The 20,306-nt window shown below is 40.9% G+C and overlaps 1 protein-coding gene, 1 long non-coding RNA gene and 1 gene segment (V, D, J or C); all 3 read right to left on the minus strand.

Moving 5' to 3' along the window:
• Positions 1-2,797: 2,797 nt before the first annotated feature.
• LOC116721022 (immunoglobulin lambda-1 light chain-like) lies at positions 2,798-8,142 on the minus strand. 2 transcript variants are annotated; one of them, XM_032564595.1, is made up of 3 exons: positions 7,104-8,142; positions 3,395-3,700; positions 2,798-3,311 (listed from the first exon to the last, which is right to left on the minus strand). In XM_032564595.1, the coding sequence occupies exons 1-3, from the start codon at positions 7,231-7,233 to the stop codon at positions 3,052-3,054; spliced, it is 696 nt and encodes a 231-aa protein (XP_032420486.1). In that variant the 5' UTR covers positions 7,234-8,142; the 3' UTR covers positions 2,798-3,051. The 2 variants fall into 2 exon arrangements, with proteins under 2 accessions (XP_032420486.1, XP_032420487.1); XM_032564596.1 differs by lacking the exon at positions 7,104-8,142 and adding an exon at positions 6,450-6,721.
• Positions 8,143-9,662: 1,520 nt separating this feature from the next.
• LOC116721032 (immunoglobulin kappa variable 3D-20-like) lies at positions 9,663-11,690 on the minus strand. The segment is given in 2 exon segments: positions 9,663-10,204; positions 10,297-11,690. Coding segments are annotated over 2 exon segments (510 nt in total).
• Positions 11,691-18,612: 6,922 nt separating this feature from the next.
• LOC116721084 (uncharacterized) lies at positions 18,613-19,783 on the minus strand. The gene is made up of 2 exons (XR_004339497.1): positions 19,591-19,783; positions 18,613-19,498 (listed from the first exon to the last, which is right to left on the minus strand). It is a non-coding gene; the product is annotated as an uncharacterized LOC116721084 (long non-coding RNA).
• Positions 19,784-20,306: the final 523 nt, after the last annotated feature.

Genomic DNA, 20,306 nt, shown 5'->3' on the forward strand with positions numbered 1-20,306 from the left:
GTTCAGTTTGAAAGTTTAAACATTTACTGACAAAATGATCCAATTTGGACAGACACAGTTATAATGGGTAGATTTGTTGAATGAATGAATGAATGAATGAATGAATGAATGAATGAATGAATGAATGAATGAATGACTTTATTAAATGAACGTTTCAGGTCCCTGAGGCTGCAGCCTGGTTCTGCCCTTTAGTTAGATGAGAACAACATTACAGCAGGAGATGAAGTTAGTGTATATTTCACCCTGTATCCATAAAGGACACAGTGTGAGGTTGTAAAAAACCGTCTGCACAGAAAAAGCAACATATTAACAACATAAAAACCCAGGAAGTGAGACGGGATCCCAGAACTGGCAGCTACAGTCAACATGCAGCATCTGGATCATCACAGCTGTTGCTGCACCGCGAATGAGGATAATCCTGAAACCTTTGTAAAATCTTCTCCTGATACCTGCCTGGTTTCTCCCTGGTCTGTTCCACCTTCCTGAAGATAAAACAGTAAGAACATGGTGAGAGGTCCAGCAGGACGGGTTCAGAGTTCTGATATCTAATGCAGAGATAAAGACCAAGCAGGAGTTCAACGTCATCAACAGAACCTTCATGAAGTTCTGCAAAGAGTTGGTTCTGAATGACAGGAGATGGTTCTGATGAGACCCAGAAAGAGTCATCAGAGGATCGGTGCTGGAACTGGGGGTTGCCATGGTAACAGGACCGAGCACTCGGCCCTGAGGGACTCCGCTGTAAAGCTGCCAGCAGTTTGTGTGATCAGTCTGATGGAAACCAGTGCAGAGCTGGTCCTCAGAGACCAAACCAGTTAGAAGGTCAGCTGCGATGGAGACGTCCAGACTCCTCTGATCGACCAGACCGGATCAGAACCAACATGGCCGCCTGGTCACAGGAACAGAACAAGGTGAATGTTTGTCTCAGTGGTTTGAGTTTCTGTCTCGGTGGTTTTGTTGCTGCTTTGTTTGTTCCTGTGAGCTGAAATCTTCCTGCTGCATCAACAGAAACACAGAAAAACTGATCAGAGTTTAGATTCAGCTGTTGGTGTTTCAGTCTTTACTGATAATTATTAGAATGTATTTGAGCCATTGAACAGACTGATGTGATTCACTGTGATCAGAGCTGATTGCTGAGCTGTGAGTTCAGCTCTGAGCTGTTTCTCTCTCAGATGAAGAAACAGGTGCTTCCTGAACGATTGTTTCAGTCGATGCTTGTAACTGTCATTGTGTTATTAAGGTGAGAAGCCACAGCTAACGGTGTGGAGGCTGCAGAGCACAAACCCACACAGCTGCAGGAACCGAGTCTGATTGGCTGCCAGCAGTTTGGTCGGTTCTAATAACCACTGAGAACAGATTCATATCTGCTGCTCTACAAACTCATCATCTGCTCCGTCTCTGTGGTTTGGTTCTGCTTCCTGGAAACATTTCCATTGTGTTTATTTAGATCAACATCAGAGCTGATAGATTATAATGTTAACTGGGTCATTAGTCCAGTTAGACCATCATCATTAATTCTCAGTCTCCTGTTAAATCACTGAATCACTGATCTCAGTTCAATTCAGCTTCTTTATATAGAACCAATTCACAACAAACACCTTTAAACACAAGTCATTTTAATTCAAACATATTCTAATTATTGATAATTATCAAAAAATGCATCAATGAGTCGTTGATTCGAAGCATTCAGTCCCAGATGAGCAGACAGAGAAGCAGAAATCACTTGTGTCGTCGTCTTTACAGCAATCCTTCATACGGAGTGAGATTCATCGTTCACATGAACAAACTGGAATCTGACGCTGTCTTAATGGCGTAACGGATCAGTCAAAGTACAGAGAGGTGCTGAACTACGATTCTGGTTCCCTGATCTGTCAGCGTTTTAGCAGAGAAGTTCGTTGTCTTCCTGAAAGAAGAGCTTCTCCCTCCACAGTGGGATGATGCCGTCCTTCGGTTTTTTCCAAAATGTTTGCCAATTATCAGAGTTTCCTGTTTTGAAGACGCCACGTTGACAAGCAGCGGCTGAATGACAGCAAACGGTTAAACATGTCGTCACATCAGGAAGGGACCAGAGAAAACTACAACATTGTTTTGGCAAACTTTCACACTGAAGCAATGCAACTTTAGTGACACTGATTGCTGTAATCATGTCAATTTTCCTGTATTTGAACTTTCCTAACCAGACGTTTGTTGCCAGGTAGGATGTAAAGTTGCTCATTCTGGTCCTGGCAAACATTTGATGATGGTCGTGTTTCTCATTCCACGTTTCTGACTGCAGACCTGCTGATTCCCAGCAGGTTATCAGTGAAACTTTTACAACAGGACAAGTTGGTGGAGTCCAGTGGGCTGGTTTCCAGGATTATGGCTCCTGCATACCGTCAGCCAATCAGCCCCAAAGCAAGAAAAAACATAAAACATTATCACTAATGGAGGCAGAGCAGCTAAACATCTGACAGAGAGAGAGAGACAGAGAGAGAGCTTTGGTCCTTCTGAACTAACTAAGCTACTGCTAACTAAACTGTGTGAAACAGAAAAGTTCCTACAAAGTGAAGAAAACACAGAAAATGTGTTTTATTATGCTAATGTTAGAATAACTCATAAACAGTCAGGATGTTAGTTTTTAAAGCAGCTCTGCTGTTTGTTCATGAGTGGAAACAACGACGTCATCGGCGTAGAGTTTGATGTTCTCACTGATTCAGAGCAAAACTGAAGAATCAGACGACAAACAGGTGAACCAATAAGGTTTACTGACACGTTACATATAATTCATATTAATAACATACATGTTGATGGTGGAAAAATGGTTTTATTGTTGTTTTAATTTCATTACATTCAGGTCAGTTAAAAGTTATAAAAAGTGAAAAACATGACAAAAAATGTTTGAGTTTATTCAAATACAGAATGAATAAATGTGTAGAATCTACAACACTGTAAAAAGTGAAAAGCAAAAAGAATTAAATTATAATAAAATGCAGCAAAATGAAATCAAAAGTACATTCCACAGTTTGTCCTGAACAATGTTTCTTAAAGCTGATGAATGTGATAAACTGCAGCAGTTCAGCTGGGGGCTGGGCCCTTGCTCCTGAGGACCATCAGCAGAGAGAGGCCACTGCAGTACACCAGACTCTTCACTATCAGCACTGAGTAGAGCAGGCAGAGCAGCTTCACCCTGCAGCGAGACTGGAAGGACACTGGGAGCCTCACTGGGAGCCTCACTGGGAGCTGAGGACGGACAGACGCTGCTGGTGGCGGCGCAGGAGCTGCTGGCCGATCTGTTGCTGGTACAGACCTTGTTGGTGCTGGAGGTTCTGGAAGTTCTGGAACAAAGAGAAGTCCAACATTCCAGTCACACTGAATCTGAAGCTGCATTTCTCCTGAACTGATCTTCTGCTTTTCGTACCTTGGAACCGTGTTTGGTTTTTCACGCTGCCGCCCTCATGCTGAACTTCACAGATGTATTCATAATTGTAGAGAGTCTCATTTTTAACCAGCCTGATGACGGCAGAACTTTTTGACCCGCTGAGCTCCTGCTGTTTCTCCTCGGCGGGGGCCGGCTCCTCCTTGCTGCCCTTCTGTCTTTTCCAGGAGATCCGGACCAGAGGAGGATACATGGCCGAGGCCAGACACATCAGAGCCGTGTCTCCCTCCACACGGCCTTCTGTTTTCACCGGACACACAGTCACCTCGGGTTTCTTCACTGCTCTACCTGAAGACAGCAGAAACAAACAGAACAGAGAAATATTTCAGGTCATCAAACACATTTTAATGTCAGGAAACGATAAACTGAGAAAATAAAAGATTTCATTTATTAACTGTTTATTATTTAATAAAAGACCCGACCCATCCAGGAGGTCCTAGAAAAATCCAGAACATCTAAACCTTTCCAGACCTCACTGTCTCGGTTGAGGTCAGAGGTCATGATTCCAGAATAAGGAGAGGCTGAATAAAAATGATGTGACCCAAAACAACACAAAGACCCGTCTGACATTTATGATCCCTGAAACAATCTGATGAGTCGGGAGAGAACCTTCCAGAACCTGGACGTCCCGTTACATCTGCTGTAAAACTGACAGCAGGTCAGAACCAGAACATCACATTTCAGTCAAACACGGTGGTGGCAGAGTGATGCTCTGGGACTGATGAGCTACTGAAGGACCTGGAGAACCTGCTGTACCTGGTAGAACAACCATCCAAAGAACTCCAGCAAGTTCAGCTCTGAATGGCTCATGAAATGAAAAAAGTGTAGGTGCGGCCTAGTCAAAGCCTGGACTCTACCATGGCCTTCATCTGTTCATTCCTACTGGAAACCCGCCCTATGTGTCTGAATTAAATCAATTCAGCAAAGCAGAGCGGGTCAGAGTTCCTCCACTGGGATTTAAAACTCTTTACTGGTTCTGCTGGTTGAACCCGGTTATCGGGTCGGGTGGGAATATTTCTTCTCACGGGAAAAACAGACGGTTTAAATTAACGGCTTTTCTTCTGAATAACTAAGATCATCATTTAAAACTGTTTCTGTATTTTTGTCTCAATAAATTCATCTGATGATCAAAATTATTGCACAACTGCACTGTGGCACATTTCTGTACATATATTTACAGATACATATCTGCATTTTTTGAATCTTGCAAGGACTGCTCTAAGCTGCTTTTTATATTAACAGCATTTTATATTTTATTTTTATTTTTTATTTTATCTACAACTACTACTCAGTGGTTGTTGTTATTGTGTCTCTATGCTGTAACTGCGAAGTAATTTCCCTGCTGGGATGAATAAAGTACTTCTATTCTATTCTATTCTAAAGCTGGAATTTTTCTTAACCCAGATTTTATTTATAAATTAATTTTTTTTAATAATCTACTCGTTAGTCCAGAACAAAGTCCACTACAGAACCTGGACTCGGCTCCACAGAAACATTTTAACTGGGTTAATCCATCGTTACGGCTGGAGCCGATCTGAATGCCGATCAATATCTGATCAATATACGGCTATAGAAATTATTTCTTTCTTAAATAATTAATACTTTTTATTTTTTCCAGATTATTTTTCCATACATTTTTGAAAAGTTTGTATTTAATTTACTTTTAAATGAAATGTAAAAGCCTTTTTACTTTTTTTACGTCATAATTTATTATTAAATTTTATCCTGAAAACAAAAACAAAAACCAGTTTTTAAAAATAAATCATATTTTTAATGACATTCAGAAGCTGAAAAACTGAACTTAGTTTCACAGAAAGATTTTAGATTCACTAAATTAAAACTGGTGTAAATTGTGAACATATCACAGAGTTTAATGATTTTATTCTAAAATACTTCTAGAAGTAAATATTTTATGAAGTTGTTCAAAGAGCATGTTTTCAAAAATTATTTTCATGATGAATTTTTTACTAATGAAAAAAATTACATTTCAACTCAGAAAGTGGCTTTGGACACATTTTAACTTCTACAATAAAACAATAAAACATTTTTTCTTACCTCAGTTTGGATCCAGAACCAAAGATCCAAACAGCGAGAAACACAAAACCTGCCGGCTGATTTCTGGTCTTATTATTTCCAGTTTTCCTCTATCAGTTTTACGTTTCGCTGGGTTTCAGCAGCCAGTAAATGAATCAGGAATATTTTGCATTAATCGGATTTTTCCCCCAGCTGCTGCGTGAACAGAGAACATGCAGCAGCTGCTCTGCTGATCCACTCTGAACTGTTCACAGCTGCGATGGTAAAATCAGTTTATTGATGTCAGGAAAATGTTTCTGCTGCTCTGAACTTAAAACGAGGCTCAGAAACTAAAAGTTTAATCATCTGACAGACTCACATCTCTGCTGATCAGATTATTTCTGGGTTTTATCGGTAAACTTTCTAACTTTTTAAACATTTGATCAATTCTGAAATGTTTTATACATTTTCTGTCTATATTATGATTTTCATTTGATGCATTTTCAACAGATTAAGCGTGATTGATCAAAAGCTAAAATAATAAACATCTTTAAAACTAAAACAGCTGAACGTGATTTTTAGACCCATTTTGACATTTTAACAGTGAAATGAATAAATGTTGGTTCTTACCAGTTACAAACAGTTTGGTTCCGGATCCAAAGAGATATTCATCCCACAGTGAGACAGACTGATACAAAAACCCATCAGCTGTTTTCTGTTCTTACTACAGTCAGTTTAATGTAACACTGAGTTCCAGCAGGTATTAAATGTATGGTGAATATTTTACAGTAATTAGACATTTATCAGCAATATTAGCAAATGTTACCAGGTTAGAGTTACTGACAGTTTCAGGTATTATAAACAAAATTGCACAGTAAATTTTGGAAATGTTTCATTTATTATTGATATGTCTGATGAATTATTTACCAACGATAGAAACTAACATGTAATTCCTGAATCAGCAGAAAGTGACTTTAGACACATTTTAACTTCTACAGTGAAACCAGTAAATGTTGGTTCTTACCAGTTACAAACAGTTTGGTTCCAGAACCAAAGATCCATTCATCCCACAGTGAGACACTCTGATACATAAACCCATCAGCTGCTTTCTGGTTTTATTATCTCAGTTTTTCTCTGTTCGCTTCATGTAACTCTGAGTTTTAGTCCTAAATAAAATATTAAATTAAGTCTTTCAGTTATTAGACTTAATAATAAAATCCCAGCTTTAGAGTCAGAGAAAGAAAAGATAATCACCTCCAACAGCTGAAAAAAGACATTTAGCTGTTTGTGAATTTTACATCCGTTTTCATAAATGTCCACATTTTATAATACAACTCTCTACTAATGAAAACCAGTAAATGATGATTCTTACCAGTTACAAACAGTTTGGTTCCAGAACCAAAGAGATATTCCCATCCCACAGTGAGACAGACTGATACAAAAACCCATCAGCTGCTTTTTGCTTTTATTATATTCAGTTTTTCTGTTCGCTTTGTGTAATTCTGAGTTTTAGTCGATGTTAAAAGTGTAAAGTTTGTTTTCCAGTTATTAGATTCTTAAAATCACAGAGTTACAGAAATGAAAACAAACTTTAGCTGTGTTAGCCTCTTTTCCTAAATCATTGATATTTTCACAACAATACCTGGACTAATGGAAACCAGTAAATGTTGGTTCTTACTTGTAACATCCAGTCTGGTTCCAGAACCAAAGCGGTACCAGTATCCTCCACAGAAACCGGTCTGCTGCTGAACGGGTCGGCTGAGGGGAACCGGTCCAGATGATGCAGCAGGATCAGATTTCAGCTCCATGATGAGTTTCTCTGATGTTCACATCAACATGGCTGCTGAAGTTGCTGTGAGGTTCTGAGTGGATCCTTGGCAGAACCATCAGAAATGTGCTGTGAAGGTCCAAAGTAGGTCTGAAGGAAGCTCTGCAGACATCATGTCTGAAAGCTCCCATCTCTCCCAGTGGGTCTCCTGGTTTGTTGGGACGTCGTCTTGCTGAAAGTCTTCAGTGTTTCAGTCTGAGCTGCAGCTGCTGAGATCTCCTGAGATCATGAATGCAGCATGGAGGTCTGTGGTTTCCTGGAGGCTGATGGAGTCATGAAGCTCACACTGATCAGGTGGGATGGAGGCAGCAGAGGTCACGACCTTTGATACATCAGGCTGGGATGGAGGCAGCAGAGGTCATGACCTTTGATACATCAGGCTGGGATGGAGGCAGCAGAGGTCATGACCTTTGATACATCAGGCTGGGATGGAGGCAGCAGAGGTCATGACCTTTGATACATCAGGCTGGGATGGAGGCAGCAGAGGTCATGACCTTTGACACATCAGGCTGGGATGGAGGCAGCAGGGAAACGGAGCAGGACTCACACAGGTTGGATGGATGTGTCCTGTGATGCATCACTAATTAAACTGTAAAATGTATTTCCAGCCAAATTTGACTCGTGAACATTTTGACTCGATGTTCTGATTCTAACCCAACATGAACTTCTCTCTCTGTGAGACACTTTGTTTCTCCTCCTTCCTCTCCATCTGCTCTGCTTTTCATCTTTGTGCTTTGTTGTCTTTTTGCAGCTTCTCTTTGCATATCAGTCAGTTAGTCTCTCAATGCAATTGAAGAAGACAGAGCGAAGCAGAACCCTCTGGCCCTGATGGGGCCCATGCAGCTGGAAACATGATGGATCCCTGGAGGATGTGGAGGGTCGTGTGTCTGTCCATATAGTCGGTCCAGGAAGTTGATGATGTGAACATGATTGGATTTTTGATAACATGAGTTTTGTCCCACCAAGCCTGCCAAATGAGATCAAAAAGTGAAGAAAGTCTGTGGATCATAAATTATGTAAAACTCAACTTCATCTTTTTTATAAAAGCTGCAAATAAAGCCAGCGAATCATTAAACACTAAACTAAACAAAGGGAAACTCTCTTTCTGGAAATCATGAACGGTTCGTGTTCATAACTCTTCAACGCATCACCAGCAGCTTCAGCGTCCAGATCAGAGACGACACTCTGATGGAAAATGTATCTGATATTGATCTGATATTGACTGATTTAGTAGCTGCCATGTTTTCTGTGAGTAAAGTTGAAACCGTTTGCAGCAAGTGGTCAGTTTTATGTAATCACACTAAAGACCACCATTAGAGACAGCAGTGCAACTTTTTCTGCTTTTAGATTTTCTCTTCTATGATATTTGATTGAAGACCCAAACAAGGTGGAGATTGATGTGAATTTACTGAACACTGCGCCTGTTAGACTAATGAACAATACCAACAACACTCCCGCCTGGTTTGATTTAGTTCACGGTTTTATAAACCTGCCTGTGATCAGAACATCTAAACTCCAACTTATTTATGGGGAAATTTTTTAAAATCTGAACATCAATCTAGAACCAAAGCCAAACATAAATACATTTTGAGTCATCATTAAGGATGTTAACCTTGATATTCTACTCCGGTTTGTAAATATTAATTTCTATCTATTTAATCATCCAGTTAGCACAGATTATGATGGGTTGTTAGAGAAATTGTATATACAATAATGTTAGCAAACATTTGCTTCTTTTGTTCATGCATCTTGAATGTTGAATTGCTTTAACTATGTTTGAGTATGTTGAAGGAAGCCCTGCTGAAGGATGCAGAGACATCCGGAACCAGCTGGTTCTGATCGGACAGCTGGACATCCTGACCGTTCATGTTTATAATAAGAGTTTATAGCGTAATGGTGCTGATTAGCCTTATTCAGTCATATTGTTCGTAGTAAATGTTCTAGTTTTTCTTATGAAACCGTGAATCACGTTGCAGCTGCATATGTTTTGATAGAGCTGAAATGTGCATTATAACCAGGGAATGATTGAAATAAAAAGAGAGGATGTAGCAAGACGTGTTTTCAGAGCAGGTAGAGATTGTAACTGGAGTACGTCTCTGTCCGTTCTCCTGTGAGTAAAAAGAATCTAATTCTCTCGTCTTTCCTTGTGTCTGGATTTGATGTTCTAGGTTCTTGGACCTGAAAAGGGTCATAAGAATAGTTACCATAACTACACAGATGATACACAACTCTGCATTATGATGTCACCATGATTAATCTGGAAATTACTCCTACCGTCCGTCAAAGAACATAAAAAGGCCGTTCCAAATGGTTCCTCTAACATGTCCAGCCTGCATGAGAAACATACCTGATGACTATCGACTGTATGCATATAATATTATTTAACATAAATTATTTATGATTCAAGAGGAATAATAAAGCTGTTTAATTACAAAATGACAGAAACCATAAATTTATCAAGTCTGAAAATAATGAATGAAACCAGAAACCTTCAGAGCTCAGAGAGTCTCTGTGTGAGATGGAGGTGAAATCAGTGAACCTGGGCTGTGGTTTACTGCTCTCTATGTCACAAACTGACATCTGATCATCTGGAGGTTTTTGTTCAGGCTGAAGGAATCATTTCTCACTGTGGGAACCAGACTTCCTACAGCCGCAGTAGTAGGAGGCTGAATGATCCAGTTTAACTTTGTTGATCTTCAACGAACTGCTGCTCTGATCTCTCTCAGCTGAGAAATCATCTTGCTGAGGATGATTGTAAGGTTTTGTTGGGCTACTACCACTGGAGATATAGAGAATAGCTCTGAATGTTTCTGTTTCTTTCTTCTGGTACCAGGCTACACGATTAGAGCCACACTGATCAGTTCCTCCACAGCTGAAGGAGACGCTCTGCCCGGTTCTCCTGGTCAGAGTTAAATGGTCCTGAACCAGCGGTGTTGCCATGGCAGCCAGCGCTGTAGAGACACAGACAGACAGGTGAAGGTTAGTGTGACAGTGTTTGTTCCAGGTGGGCTTTGTTGGCTCCTGATTGGCTGGAAACACTCACCTGAACCCAGCCAGCACAGAGCAGCAGCTGGGAGGAAAAGCATTGTGTGCAGTGGAGTTTCCTCTGGTGAACCTGGGGAGAAGTGGCGCTCTGATGCAGCTGAGGCCAAACAAGGACGAGCTGAGAGATCAGACCAGGGCCACGTGGTTTCTAGCAGAGGAACCAAAGCTCCCATCAGCCCCTGCAGCCCACAGAGAAGAGGAAGCTGCTGATTGGACAATCAGAGGAAGAGTCTCCTGCTCTTAGCATCTTAAATATCTAAGCACAGCAGGTTAGGTAGGAGGTGAATTTATGAACACTGATGCTCTGATCCTCTGCTGGAAACAACAACCTTAATAAAAATTTATAAATGATGAGTCCTGATTCTGATCCATCTGGTGACATTATGGGTTATTGGACCAGTATTACTGATCAGAACGTTTCCAATATGGTAATCAATGACTAACATCAGTCGGCTCAGCCTCTCCATCTGTAGAAAACTCTCAGTAATGAACACCAAGTTAAACCAACTTGTTTTCTGTCTCTGGTTACAGTTTCATGTTCACAATGGAAAGAAAGTCAAATATGGACTTTTCAAAGTAAAACATTAAACTTCCTGTTATAATGGGGCAGATTTGATGATGTCATCATTTGACCATTTAGTCTTGTTAGGGATCAGAGGAACAACAGGTTTCATCCCCCTCACTATCTCTGCAGGAGTTATAACAACTTTTATTTTTTGGTAGTCAAAGCCTGAGATCAGGCATCGTTTCTTCAATCAGCACAAAAAATGTCAGGATTTTGATAACTTTAGATCCTCCATGTCTTAGGAGAAAACTCACCAATTTTCAAGCTAATTGATCAAAACTTCTAAAAATTTGATCAAATACAGAAGCAACAAATAGACAAAATTAAGTTAATATCACTAGTACAATCCAAGATGGCCGACTTCTTGTTAGTCGTAGAGCATGGTGGAGGAAACTTTCTGTAATTCTTGGGAAGTTCTACAAGTTTTACAAACGTCATGCCTGTATGATAAAGTAAGCTGGTGAGTCAGTGGTTTTAAACGTTTCCAGGGGGCGCTGTTGGTCATTTCAGTTGCAACTTTTCTGAAACCATTAAAACACTCAAATTTCATGGAAAAATAACACACTGGCAAAATTTGATTCATTTTTGTCAATAATTACGCCTCCAATATACAAATTCTTTTGAAAGAAGCAAATAAACACTAAAGACACCAGAAACCTTCACAGTGGATTCTAACAAAATGATGAAACATTAAAGACTAAAACTCAGAGAGTCTCTGTGTGAGATGGAGGTGAAATCAGTGAACCTGGGCTGTGGTTTACTGCTCTCTATGTCACAAACTGACATCTGATCATCTGGAGGTTTTTGTTCAGGCTGAAGGAATCATTTCTCACTGTGGGAACCAGGCTTCCAACAGCCGCAGTAGTAGGAGGCTGAATGATCCAGTTTAACTTTGTTGATCTTCAGTTTACAGCTGTTATCATTTCTTTCTGCTGAGAAATCATCTTGCTGAGGATGATTGAATTTAGTTGGGCTACCACCAATGTAGATACGAAGAATAGCTTTGAATGTTTCTGTTTCTTTCTTCTGGTACCAGGCTACAGGATAACCACTATCACACTGTCCAGTCTCACAGCTGAAGGAGACGCTCTGCCCGGTTCTCCTGGTCAGAGTTAAATCCTGAACCAGCGGTGTTGCCATGGCAGCCAGTGCTGTAGAGACACAGACAGACAGGTGAAGGTTAGTGTGACAGTGTTTGTTCCAGGTGGGCTTTGTTGGCTCCTGATTGGCTGGAAACACTCACCTGAACCCAGCCAGCACAGAGCAGCAGCTGGGAGGAAAAGCATTGTGTGCAGTGGAGTTTCCTCTGGTGAACCTGGGGAGAAGTGGCGCTCTGATGCAGCTGAGGCCAAACAAGGACGAGCTGAGAGATCAGACCAGGGCCACGTGGTTTCTAGCAGAGGAACCAAAGCTCCCATCAGCCCCTGCAGCCCACAGAGAAGAGGAGGCTGCTGATTGGACAATCAGAGGAAGCTGCTGATTGGACAATCAGAGGAAGATTCTGCTTCTTTTCAGCGGTTTAACAGTGAAACCAATCAGCAGGTTGTCCTGGGTCCTTTTACTGCTCACTAAGTGTTTTCTGCTTTACATGCTCATTCACAGTTTATCAGTTTAACTGTTTCTCTCCCAGATGAAGCTGCTAATAGAGCCGTGGCTTTTAACCCAAACAGTTTGGGCCCAATAGTAGATCACAGTAAAATCTCTTTGCTAATAGTCAACAGAACAAGTTGTCAGTGGCAACAAAGATGCCACCTAACACTGAAGCATGCTAACATTTTATCTTTATAATCATTAAAACTATTATATTTTTCATTTAGCTGGTATGCAGTGGTATTATAAGAGATTATAATTACAGAAATGTAATAATGATAGGTCATTATCTAAAGTGGACCGATCTGAGGCAGGAAGTCCGACTTGTGTCCGGGTCAGAACCATCTAACCCTAATCAGAAGCTCAGAACAAGTCAGTGCTGGGAGATGCTATAACTTTCTCCAGATGAATAGAAATAAAAGTGAAGTTATCATTTCTGAACCTAAAGAATTAAGATCAAGTGTTAGCACACAGCTTGAGTTGTTCTAGGTAGAAAGTAGAAACTGCAGTGTGATTGCTGTAAGCTGAATGATTTGGGTGAAAACTGCAGGAAACTTGCAGAAATGTAAGAAAAGGTAGAAGCAGCAGAAAAAGTCAAAAGTATCAAAAGTATGCAAAACACATATAGAAAAATGTTGAAGAGGAGTGAAAGCTTTGAGTCAGTCCTAAGATCCCACTGAGTGAGTATTAGAAACTGATTACAAAGCTAAACTATGAGTCACATCAACAAGCTAAAATGAGCCAAACATATAAAGCTAGCTAAAATACTAATGGTAGCATCTAAGCTAGCACTAGCATGTTGACCTACTGTAACATTCTCAATGCATTGTGAAAAACAACATGTAAACAGCAGACAAAGCTTTTAAAAACCTAACATAAAAAGGCCAAAAATTTAATAACCTGACCTAAAACGAGGAGCCATAATGTGTGGTCATTCTGCATTCCGCCACCAGAGGGAGCTGTACGCAGCGCTGTTTGAAGCTGATCCGTTTAATCACTGAACATTGACCAACTTTAGACTGAAGCATGAAAATCTCCAACTCACGATGTGTTGTAATTCTCAATTCTGTCACAAGAGGGCGCTCACACACGAAATGGGAGGGCCCTATATTAACTCACCTTTATATGTTTTGTTTATGACACAGTGACACAGCACCTCACTGACAAATGTGTAACAATAAGCAAGAAACATGTGAAACAAAGAGCTGCTATGTTGTCATTCTGTTTTCCACCAGCAGAGGGAGCTCTGCTGGGAGCTGCTCTGTTCAATCAGTGACCAGCTGCTGGACAATCAGTGACCTGCTCCAGAAGGAGCAGGGTTCTGATCCGCTCCAGAACCCAGAACCTCCATGATGGGAAACGCAGCTCTGGAACGACAGCGAACATCTGAGGAACCGTAAAGGCTACAGACGTTATTCACACCGTTTTTATCAGAACGAATATACTTCTGTCCTTCTCAGTTTTCTCAAAATATATTAAATGCAAAAAATGTTGTCAAAATTGATGTTTTGACAATGAAAGAAAACTGAATTCCATCTTTAGTAGGTTCCAAACTGTTTCCTATGTCTCAGGAAATATAAAATCTATCGATATGATTCCTTCACCGTAAACATCAGGAAGAATCAGCGAACAATCATGATTCGTTTCATGCATGTACCTTTTTCTGTCTTTGAGCTGTGATGATGTAAAAATATGCCTGATTTGCAACTCTTAGACAAGATTTGTGACAAAACTGTAAGAGGTCTGAAAGAAAAGAATAAATTTTGAGGGTCAGAAAATTCTGAACTAAAATCATGTCAAAGTTTGTGTCTCTACGTCGCATCGTTTAGGAGATCCGACGTTATGAAAAGCTGCTTTTGGTGGTTTTCTTTCCATTTCTATAACCAAGTCTGTGACGACTCGATGCTTTGAGGTGATTTCCCAGAAAACAGCAAGTCCCACATCAGTGAGCATTACACCTGGAAGTGTCTTAGTGTTGAAAGGTGCTACATCCTAATCTCTGTTCGATGTCTGATCATCTGGAGGTTTTTGTTCAGGCTGAAGGAATCATTTCTCACTGTGGGAACCAGAATAACAGCCGCAGTAGTAGGAGGCTGAATGAGTGAGTTTCACTGCATTTATCTTCAACAAACAGCCATTCTTAATATTTTCAGCTGAGAAATCATCTTGCTGGGGATGACTGAAAGGCTTTTCTGTTCTACCACCACTGGTGATATAGAGAATAGCTCTGAAGGTTTCTGTTTCTTTCTTCTGGTACCAGGCTACAGCATTTCCACCACACTGATCAGTTCCTCCACAGCTGAAGGAAACGCTATGATCAACTCTTCCAGTTCGACTTAAATGGTCCTGAACCAGCGGTGTTGCCATGGCAGCCAGCGCTGTAGAGACACAGACAGACAGGTGAAGGTTAGTGTGACAGTGTTTGTTCCAGGTGGGCTTTGTTGGCTCCTGATTGGCTGGAAACACTCACCTGAACCCAGCCAGCACAGAGCAGCAGCTGGGAGGAAAAGCATTGTGTGCAGTGGAGTTTCCTCTGGTGAACCTGGGGAGAAGTGGCGCTCTGATGCAGCTGAGGCCAAACAAGGACGAGCTGAGAGATCAGACCAGGGCCACGTGGTTTCTAGCAGAGGAACCAAAGCTCCCATCAGCCCCTGCAGCCCACAGAGAAGAGGAGGCTGCTGATTGGACAATCAGAGGAAGAGTCTCCTGCTCTTAGCATCTTAAATATCTAAGCAAAGCAGGTTAGGTAGGAGGTGAATTTATGAACACTGATGCTCTGATCCTCTGCTGGAAACAACAACCTTAATAAAAATTTATAAATGATGAGTCTTGATTCTGATCCATCTGGTGACATTATGGGTTATTGGACCAGTATTACTGATCAGAACGTTTCCAATATGGTAATCAATGACTAACATCAGTCGGCTCAGCCTCTCCGTCTGTAGCAGTGGCGGAGCCAGAGGGGTCGCAGGGGTGGCATTTGCCACCCCCAACAGAGCCCTTGCCACCCTACTGGAAATGGTAATTTTAAAATATAATACTTATGAGATCGGCAAAGATTTGCCAGGAAAACTGTAATTTCCGACTGTCCCTGAAGGCAGCCCGATGCAGTAGCAGCCTACATGCTGGCTGTTCATTGGTTAAGCTGACATGTGGTTCCTGCTTGATCCAAAACACACCCGCGGCTTTAGAGTACACCTGAGGAGTTTTGCAGGTATTTACAACATTTTACCGCTCAGCGGTAACCGCTGTGTTACCTTCCTAATGAGAGGCGGCACTTGTCATACATTTCTAAAAAGAAAAAAAAAGGTTGTGCACCGCCATATTAGCCATATTAGCCATGCTATTATATTAGCCATGCTAGTGCTGATAGATGGTGTTTTAGACAGATTCTTTTAACATATGTTTTAGTGCACATGCTGGCCTGTAATGTTTTATTCATTTGGCCAGGATATAAGAACATGTGAACAACCATTGTTAAGTTTTATAATGACTGAAATGTAAGTAGACTATGTCATATGAAAGCTTTGAATTATAACCTAACTAGTTATATTAATTAATTTAATTAATCTATTTTTAATTTAGTATTATTTTAGCTAGCTACAGAAAACTAAAAACTATAGTTTAAATAATAGTTAAAATAGTGTTGTCTCTGCCAAACAGTCATGGAGTCTAAATACCAGGCTGAATTATTTTGTGTAGAGCCCAAATGAAGAGAAAAGGGAATATCTCCCAGTTCTTCTTAAAGAGGCAAAAACCAGGGCCAGACCAGGACCAGACAGAACCCTGCAGCAGTGACCAAGCCAGCCAGGAGACACCAGGCCCAAGTGTATCACCAGCAGGTTAGAGGCTGAAGTCATAGCTGAAGTTAAACAAAGCGAGGTGTTCAGTGTGTTGGCAGATGAGACTAGAGATTTACAAAAGAAAGAACAAATATCTTTAGTAGTTTGTTACTATTACAGTGGTGCCATACATGAAAGCTTCCTTCACTTTCAGTCGGCAGAAAGCTTGGATGTTGAGGGTCTGACCAAAATGATAGTGGGGTGTCTGGAGAAGCATGGTCTGGACTACAGAAACAACCTTGTAGGACAGGGTTATGACGGTGCCTCTGTGATGAGTGGGAAGCATTCAGGTGTTGCTGCACGCATTAAAAACGATGCCAAGTTTGCATTTTATGTACACTGTAACGCACACTGTTTGAATCTCGTTCTTGTTGATGTGGTAAAGTCAGTGCCTGAAGGTGAAGACTTTTTTTCTCTTCTTCAGAATATTTATAAATTTGTAACTGGTTCTGCTGTTCACACCAAGTGGCTTGCTGTCCAAATAGAGCTGCATCCACAAGAGAAGCCTATAGGGAGCTCCAGAGACTAATAGATGCTAGGTGGGCATGTAGATACCTGGCATGTCAATGTGAGAGACAGGCTTCCAGCGGTTTTGAGGCTTCTGCAAGATATTTCCCTTGAAAATAACAGTGGGGATAGAAAAGTGGAAGCAAAGGGTCTTTTGGCTCAGATTGATTTTCAGTTTATAGCACTTTTAGTTATTTTTTGTAAAGTGCTCGGGGATATCAAAATCCTGTCTGACATGCTTCAATCTAGCAATCTTGATTTATCAAAAGCCGTAGATTTAGTCGGCTCCCTGACAGACACATTGAAAAGCTACAGAAGTGAAGCTTGCTTTGGTGAACTACTGAGGGACACTCAAGAACTAGTAGAACGCTGCAAAATAAGCACCCTCCAACTCAGCAAGAGACAGCCTAAGGCCAGTTCCAGGTTTTTGGACTCACTGGTAATGACTACTGTAGGACAGAGGCACAGTGACCAAAGTAATGAGGATTTTAACAGAGGTGTCTTTTATCAGATACTTGACTGTCTCACAGCTGAGCTTGAGAGGCGTTTTTCACAGAAGAATTGTGAGATAATGCTAGGGGTTCAGTCTCTAGTCCCAAAAAGCCCATTATTCTTGAAAGAGGAAACACTGTATGCTTTTGGACAGACATTTGAGTCAGATCTAGAAGATCTTAAACATGAGGTTCACCAAACCAGACGGCTTCTTCTGAGGAGAGAAAACGGTGGGTTAGAGAGACCCTCTACTTTACTTGACTTTGTTGTGTTCCTGGAACCTTATAAAGAGGTTTTTCATTAGCAGTTTAGACTTTGTAAGATTTCAGTTGTTATCCCAGTCAGTACTGCGTCCTGTGAGCGAAGTTTTTCTGCTCTAAAACTGATCAAAAACCACCTTAGAACAACTATGGCTGATGACAGGTTAAGTCATCTTGGCATTCTCAGTGTTGAGTCAAGGAGGGCACATACCCTCAACATGGATGACTTTGTAAAACATTTTGCTTCTTCCCACCAAAATCGGAGAATTATGCTCTCTTGAGTGTATCCTGGCTTTGAGTTTGCAGTATGTTGTTCCCATTCAAAGCTTATTTGACCATAGCAGTGTTTCTCAAACCTTTATAAATACCACCAGGGTAATGCTGGTCAGCTCTGGTGGTATTGTCTTGCAGTTTACTATTTGGAGCCAGTTTTATTTTTTTATTTTTGAGAATTTGTTTTTGGTCATATTCTGGGCTCTGAGTTTACATTTACATGTTCACTGTTCCATAGTGCCGTTTAATGTCCTGTTTGGTCATGGCAAATCTTTCTAAAATAAACCATTTTAATTTGAGTGTGTGTGAGAAAATATTTGTTTCCTTTCGTTCATCATTTGTATATGGACCCCTCTGATAAAGCCTTCCTCACCCTTTGGCCACCCCTTGAAAAGAAGTCTAGCTCCGCCACTGGTCTGTAGAAAACTCTCAGTAATGAACACCAAGTTAAACCAACTTGTTTTCTGTCTCTGGTTACAGTTTCATGTTCACAATGGAAAGGAAGTCAAATATGGACTTTTCAAAGTAAAACATTAAACTTCCTGTTATAATGGGGCAGATTTGATGATGTCAGCATTTGACCATTTAGTCTTGTTAGGGATCAGAGGAACAACAGGTTTCATCCCCCTCACTATCTCTGCAGGAGTTATAACAACTTTTATTTTTTGGTAGTCAAAGCCTGAGATCAGGCCACGTTTCTTCAATCAGCACAAAAAATGTCAGGATTTTGATAACTTTAGATCCTCCATGTCTTAGGAGAAAACTCACCAATTTTCAAGCTAATTGATCAAAACTTCTAAAAATTTGATCAAAAACAGAAGCAACAAATAGACAAAATTAGGTTAATATCACTAGTACAATCCAAGATGGCCGACTTCCTGTTAGTCATAGAGCATGGTGGAGGAAACTTTCTGTAATTCTTGGGAAGTTCTACAAGTTTTCCAAACTTCATGTCTGTATGATAAAGTAAGCTGGTGAGTCAGTGGTTTTAAACGTTTCCAGGGGGCGCTGTTGGTCATTTCAGTTGCAACTTTTCTGAAACCATTAAAACACTCAAATTTCATGGAAACCTGATGCACTTGCAAAATTTTAGTATTTTTTGTCAATCATTACGCCTCCAACATCCAAATTCTTTTGAAAGAAGCAAATAAACACTAAAGACACCAGAAACCTTCACAGTGGATTCTAACAAAATGATGAAACATTAAAGACTAAAACTCAGAGAGTCTCTGTGTGAGATGGAGGTGAAATCAGTGAACCTGGGCTGTGGTTTACTGCTCTCTATGTCACAAACTGACATCTGATCATCTGGAGGTTTTTGTTCAGGCTGAAGGAATCATTTCTCACTGTGGGAATCAGACTTCCAACAGCCGCAGTAGTAGGAGGCTGAATGATCCAGTTTAACTTTGTTGATCTTCAGTTTACAGCTGTTATCATTTCTTTCTGCTGAGAAATCGTCTTGCTGAGGATGATTGAAAGGTTTATCTGTTCTACCACCAAAGGTGATATAGAGAATAGCTCTGAATGTTTCTGTTTCTTTCTTCTGGTACCAGGTTACAGGATAACCACCACACTGATCAGTTCCTCCACAGCTGAAGGAGACGCTCTGCCCGGTTCTCCTGGTCAGAGTTAAATGGTCCTGAACCAGCTGTGTTGCCATGGCAGCCAGCGCTGTAGAGACACAGACAGACAGGTGAAGGTTAGTGTGACAGTGTTTGTTCCAGGTGGGCTTTGTTGGCTCCTGATTGGCTGGAAACACTCACCTGAACCCAGCCAGCACAGAGCAGCAGCTGGGAGGAAAAGCATTGTGTGCAGTGGAGTTTCCTCTGGTGAACCTGGGGAGAAGTGGCGCTCTGATGCAGCTGAGGCCAAACAAGGACGAGCTGAGAGATCAGACCAGGGCCACGTGGTTTCTAGCAGAGGAACCAAAGCTCCCAGCAGCCCCTGCAGCCCACAGAGAAGAGGAGACTGCTGATTGGACAATCAGAGGAAGCTGCTGATTGGATCATCAGAGGAAGCTGCTGATTGGACAATCAGAGGAAGATGCTGATTGGATAATCAGAGGAAGATGCTGATTGGACGCTCCCATGTAAGTGGTTATTGTTTCTGGTAATAATAAATTGCTCCACCACTGAGAAGTGAAATAAATCTTCATCAAAAGTCTGAGGGAACATGGTGGGAAACTTGACTTGTTTATTGTAAAACCTACAGAGAGACGATGAAGAAAACATCTAACTCTGAAGCATCTTCCTTCTCTGAAATCATGAAGAGAAACTCAGATGATACACAGCTCTACATTATGATGTCATCAGGTGAATCTGAACCCAGTGAATCATTGAATTATAGAAAACAATCAGTTTTAATAATAATGTTCTAAAGCTGGACAGAAACCAAACTAAAGTTATTATCTTCAGACATAAAGAGTCAAATGAAGGATTATGGCCTTTTGTCTTTCATGTTCAATGTTTCTGTCTGAATG

The sequence above is a fragment of the Xiphophorus hellerii genome, chromosome 6 (assembly GCF_003331165.1).
Source record: "Xiphophorus hellerii strain 12219 chromosome 6, Xiphophorus_hellerii-4.1, whole genome shotgun sequence".
In the NCBI taxonomy this organism is placed as follows: Eukaryota; Metazoa; Chordata; class Actinopteri; order Cyprinodontiformes; family Poeciliidae; genus Xiphophorus; species Xiphophorus hellerii.